The sequence below is a fragment of the Zingiber officinale genome, chromosome 5A (assembly GCF_018446385.1).
Source record: "Zingiber officinale cultivar Zhangliang chromosome 5A, Zo_v1.1, whole genome shotgun sequence".
Taxonomy (NCBI): domain Eukaryota; kingdom Viridiplantae; phylum Streptophyta; class Magnoliopsida; order Zingiberales; family Zingiberaceae; genus Zingiber; species Zingiber officinale.
The window spans coordinates 140,989,796-140,994,765 of record NC_055994.1 but is presented as its reverse complement, the minus strand read 5'-3'; the positions used below and the strand labels follow the sequence as shown (position 1 = coordinate 140,994,765).

The window sequence follows — 4,970 nt, the reverse complement described above, 5'->3', positions numbered from 1 at the left end:
AATTGAACCATGTTAAATGACATACAATATAGTTTAGAAAATTTTACCTGAAGATGTGTAGGTCAACCGGAGAAGAACAACAAATGCTACCTGTTTACAAAATAAAAATAATTTAACTAAAAATTATGACAAAAAATATTTTCAAGTTGCTCGTGGCAACAAGCAGCCAGCCTATATATACCGGCCGACGCACAGCCGCCAGCAGCTGGCCGGCACAGCGGCCAGCAGCCAGGTGGCGGCCGACAACTGTCGGCACAGCCACAGGCAGGCGCAAGCGACCACTGGCCAGCGCAGAACCCCGCAACCGGCCGCTGGAGGGCGCAAAAGGCCGCAGGCGGCCACCGCCAGCGGCCGCAGGCGAACGCCGCCAGCCGCAGGCGGTCGCAGGTGAACGCCCGCCAGCCGCAGGTGGCCGCCGACAGCCGCAGGCGGCCGACGCCAGCAGCTGGCGGCGCGCCGTCGCTTCAGGCGGCAGGCCGCCGGCAACTACCGTTGCCGGAAAAAAAAGAAGAAAAAAACAAACGTAACCTGCGATCGGGATCGGGGAGAACGAAGGAGTTGTCGGCCGCCGCGCGCGTTAGGGAACAACGAGGGATTAGGGTACTTTTTAGTGAGACTTACCGACGGAATTAATATTCCATCTGTAAAAATAAATGTTACCGACGGAATGAGTTATTCCGTCGGTAAAATCCTTGGTTTACCAACGAAAATCTATATCCCGTCGGTACTGCAAGGATGTACCGACGGAATAACTTATTCCGTCGGTAAAATTTATTTTTACCGACGGAATAAATTTTACCGACGGAATATTAATTCGGTCGGTATTCCTGTTCAAACTGTTGGTTTTTTTTTTTTTTTTGTAGTGTATCAGCACACATCGATCGTGCTTCCAGTTTTACAAGATACTGATCATATATACAAGCAGCCAATGTCTTTCACGGCTATGTGAAAGAAAACACAGCATATGCAAATCTATATATACTCGACCAATTAAGCACATATAGCCTAAACTCATCGACAAAGGATCAGGTAATATAATTAATCATGTACACAATGAGCAAAGGAACTAAACCAGTACGTATTTTTCTGTGTGTTCAAATCAAAGAGGTCAGTATTTTTCTGTTCTGTTCCTTCTAGTTCTGAACCCCATCCACTCTTTACATTAACATATTTTATTCCACTACAAATTCAAGAAGATAGATAGATAGATCCCTGCACAGCTGCACTGGTAAGATCTCGCAGCTAATCTCCAGGCCCCGCAGAGCCAGTAGCTTCAACTCTTTCTATTCTATGCATATATATATATATTTGTATATAATCGCAGTATTGCATGGTATATTAATTTTGAGAGGTCAGGTGCAGTGAGGGGTTGTGTTTGCAGGCTTTTAATTATAGCGTTTCATGCATGTGAGTACTGTGAGATTCTTCCTCTTCTGTATAGAAAACTCCCCATCTTGTACTCAAACTGCAGAAAGCCAACCCTTTTCCTGCCCTCTCCCACACACACAAGGCGAGATTTACTAAACCTCTTCCCCCTCCAAATAAACTCATGATAGTACCAAACATAAATAATCGCATATGTTTATTTATAGCAATGCCTCCTTCCACTTTAATTTCATGGTCGCATTCCAATCTCGCCAACCATGCACTGCGCCCATTCATGATCATGCTACAGCGTGCAACAGTTCCCTGATCATGCTACAGCGTGCAAACCATATTCCATGAACTACCTTTGCTGCTATCCAAAAGGCCAACACCAACGTAACAACCACTCTCACTACTCCTGTTCAATGCCATTCCCATTCTGTGTGATGTTTTAATTTGAAGGTTTTTTTTTTTTGTTTTCTTTTAATAAAAAGGAAACAAACAACCGAACAAAGAAAGAAAAAGTGCATGCAAAATGTATCAAAGATCATCGATTTCAGACTACAACAGGAAACCTAGCTAGAGGATTAGATAAGTGTAGTAGTGAATAGTGGTTAGATGCATGCATATTGCATGGATCATGAGGTACGAGCTAGTTAACTACTATACTCTAGCTAGAGGGAGGGAGCCACTTGCGATCGATCGATCGATGACTAAATTGACAAACAGGTGAAGTGATGAATGCTACGAGAGTAAGAGTGAGGAGCTCTGGGTTGCTGGCTAACCGTCGAAGCCTACGGGAGGCATGAAGGAGGATGAATCGAGCAGCGCCATGCAGGGAGTAGCCAGGCGCGGCACGTAGGCGAATCCGCGAAGCGTGCCGATCACTCCGCCGGGTCCGCGGAGGAAGGGGCAGGGCGGGGCCCAGCGCCACTCCTTGCGGCGGACGTGGAAGAGGAGCACGTCGTGGGAGGCGCGCATGGTGATGACGAGGAAGTCGCCGTGGCCGACGCACTCGAAGCCGCGGCCAGCCTCGGCGTCGCAGAAACGGGAGTGGACGTCGTGGGGCATGCGGTCGAGCTCCGACCACGCGCGGCCGCACGGCTGGAGCGACCACACCCGCACGCTCCGCGGCACGCTCAGCTTGCTCTTCTCGACCGCCGCGACCAGCACCACCCGCCCGCCGCCGCACTCAGCGATGCTGGGAGAGCGGAGGAAGCGCCGCATCGGCGGTTGGATCTTCTCCCATGCGTTGGAGGCGACGTCGTAGGAGAGCACACCGAAGGGGCCGCAGCTCATGCCGTAGAAGCGGCCCGCCGAGGCGGCGTAGGCCATGCGCCCGGGCTCGAAACTGCAGAGGCGGGGCAGCGCGCTGCCGGTGGCCCAGGGGGAGTAGAAGCCCGTGACGCCGTCAGCGTGGAAGCACTCGGCGGTGAGATTCTTGACTGCGAAAGGGGAGATCATGTCGTCGCCGGCAAGAACGGTGCAAATGGATGAAGGCCCGACGGCGAGGCCGACGGTGGGGAAGAGGCGCGGGGTAGGGGAAGGGGGGAGATGGGCTGCGAGTTTGGACAAGAGGTTGCAGAGGACGAGGGTCTTGGAGCCAGCGTCGTCGGAGATGAAACAGAGCACTCCGTGGGAGGAGGCGGCGGGGGAGAAGCCGGGAGGAATGACGGCGTCGAGGGGGATGCGGTGCCAGGAATCGGCAACGGGGTCGAGGAGGAGTGCCGGGGGAGGTGGCGGCCTCGATGACGATGAGGAGGCGGCGGCGATAGCCGCGGAGGATGCATCGGAAGGTGCGGACGAGGAGGCGGTCGTGGAGGGGAGGAGGAAGAAGACGAAGCAGGGGAGGGCGGGAGCGAGGCGAAGGTGGAGCTCAAGAAAGCTATCGGAGAAGACGAGGGAGTACCAGCGCTTGCAGACGGCGCGGGCGCGAAAGAAGGCGTCGGGGGGCAGGAAGGCCAGCACGCGGTCCACCATCCCCTGCGGCAGGTGACGCCATATGCGCGGGTCCATGTTTACCACGGTAATTACGCTGGCAGACGAAGAGGCGGAGGAGGAAGAGGAAGCGCCGGCCCCGGCCCCTGTCCCGGCCGCCCCCGCGGTAGTTATGGAAATGGTGAAAGCCTCCTCCATAGCGCGCGCACGACAGCAGCAATCTATGAATGGCTTGTGGCGGTGAGTGGCGAGTCAATTAGAGGGTAAGATGGTGTCGAATATAAGGCAGAAGAATAGCAAGGAGAAAGAAGAAGCTGTACAAAAGATAAAGAAAAAGGAACAAACAAAGAAATGCAGAAAGGAGAGAGAATTGAGAAGGGGAATGGGGAGACACTACAGTAGGGTTTCTGTTGTGTGTAGTCTTTTCAATCTATCGATCGTCATCATCGCATCTCATCTCATCTCATATCACATGAGCCGGCGAAGGACGAATTAAGGGACAAAGAGAACAGGGATCGTGAGTGGGCGTATAATGTACATGGTTGTGTACCGTTGACGTGAGTTAGAAAGCCCAATTCAATGGCATATCTCGTATATACCGACCATGTTGTTGGTGCGTAATCAAAATATGGGGAAGTTAGAGTGTTGGACTATACATGATTCAAAGATTAATCACACACTATATGAAATTAAAGCATTTACCAATCTCTTTAACTAATGACAAATTTTTGTATCTATGGTGTGATCTTAAGACTTCTATTTATTTATATACTCCTAAAGTGTGTCAATATTTTTGAAAACTCTTTTAAAATATTGGTATTTCGATAGAGCTCACCTTTAATATGATATTCTCTATAATTTTTCAAAAAATATTTATATAATATACTCAATTAAACATGAAATATCATTAAACATCATAACGTAGACAACTATTTTGAAAATATTTTTAATAAAATAATCCTAAAAATTTTTGAAAACCTTTTCAAAAATATTTTCAATTTAATTATCCTAACATCTCATCCGTTCTATGTGGCTCAGTATACACAATACATGGTAGTTTTAAAGTTTTGTGAGATGAGATTTTCAATTTTAATTTGATTAAATTGTTTGTCTAAGGAAGTTTTATCTTGTGTTAAATTCAAACTTAATTTTGAATTCGACAAGCCATTGTTTTCAGAATAAGTTTGTAAGTTATGATGAGTCACATGAGATATTATTAGAGTAACCACTTGGCTAAGACAAAGTTTTTCCAACATCCAACTCAAGAGACTTAATGTTAAACTTTGATCTAATTAGTCCAGATTGAACTAATGTAGCTTCAGTTAGATCTACAGAATCGATTATACCAAGGAGACTACTTATGATTCAATTTAGAAATACATCAATAAAATTTCTTTAGCGTAGTATCATCTTAACCCTCTTTAATACGTATTATGAGTCAAGATTAAACTCCTTCACCTTATATTTGCTCTATTTATCTGTTATAAAATAAGCAATAATCACATGGATAGAAATGCATGCAGGTGAAGCATGACACATTGCAATTTACAAAAATATACATGAACATGACAAATATGAACACGTATAGCTAGAATCAAGAAAATTAAGTCAAACAAATCATATTTAAAGCGTTTGTTTCTAATAATATATCAAACTCAAATTTGATA

At 47.1% G+C, this 4,970-nt stretch overlaps 1 protein-coding gene across 1 annotated transcript; it reads right to left on the bottom strand.

Moving 5' to 3' along the window:
* Positions 1 to 2,145: 2,145 nt before the first annotated feature.
* Positions 2,146 to 3,501, bottom strand: LOC121980090 (protein ABERRANT PANICLE ORGANIZATION 1-like). Its single transcript, XM_042532057.1, has one exon. It carries the CDS (start codon positions 3,499 to 3,501, stop codon positions 2,146 to 2,148), a length of 1,356 nt encoding a protein of 451 aa, XP_042387991.1.
* Positions 3,502 to 4,970: the final 1,469 nt, after the last annotated feature.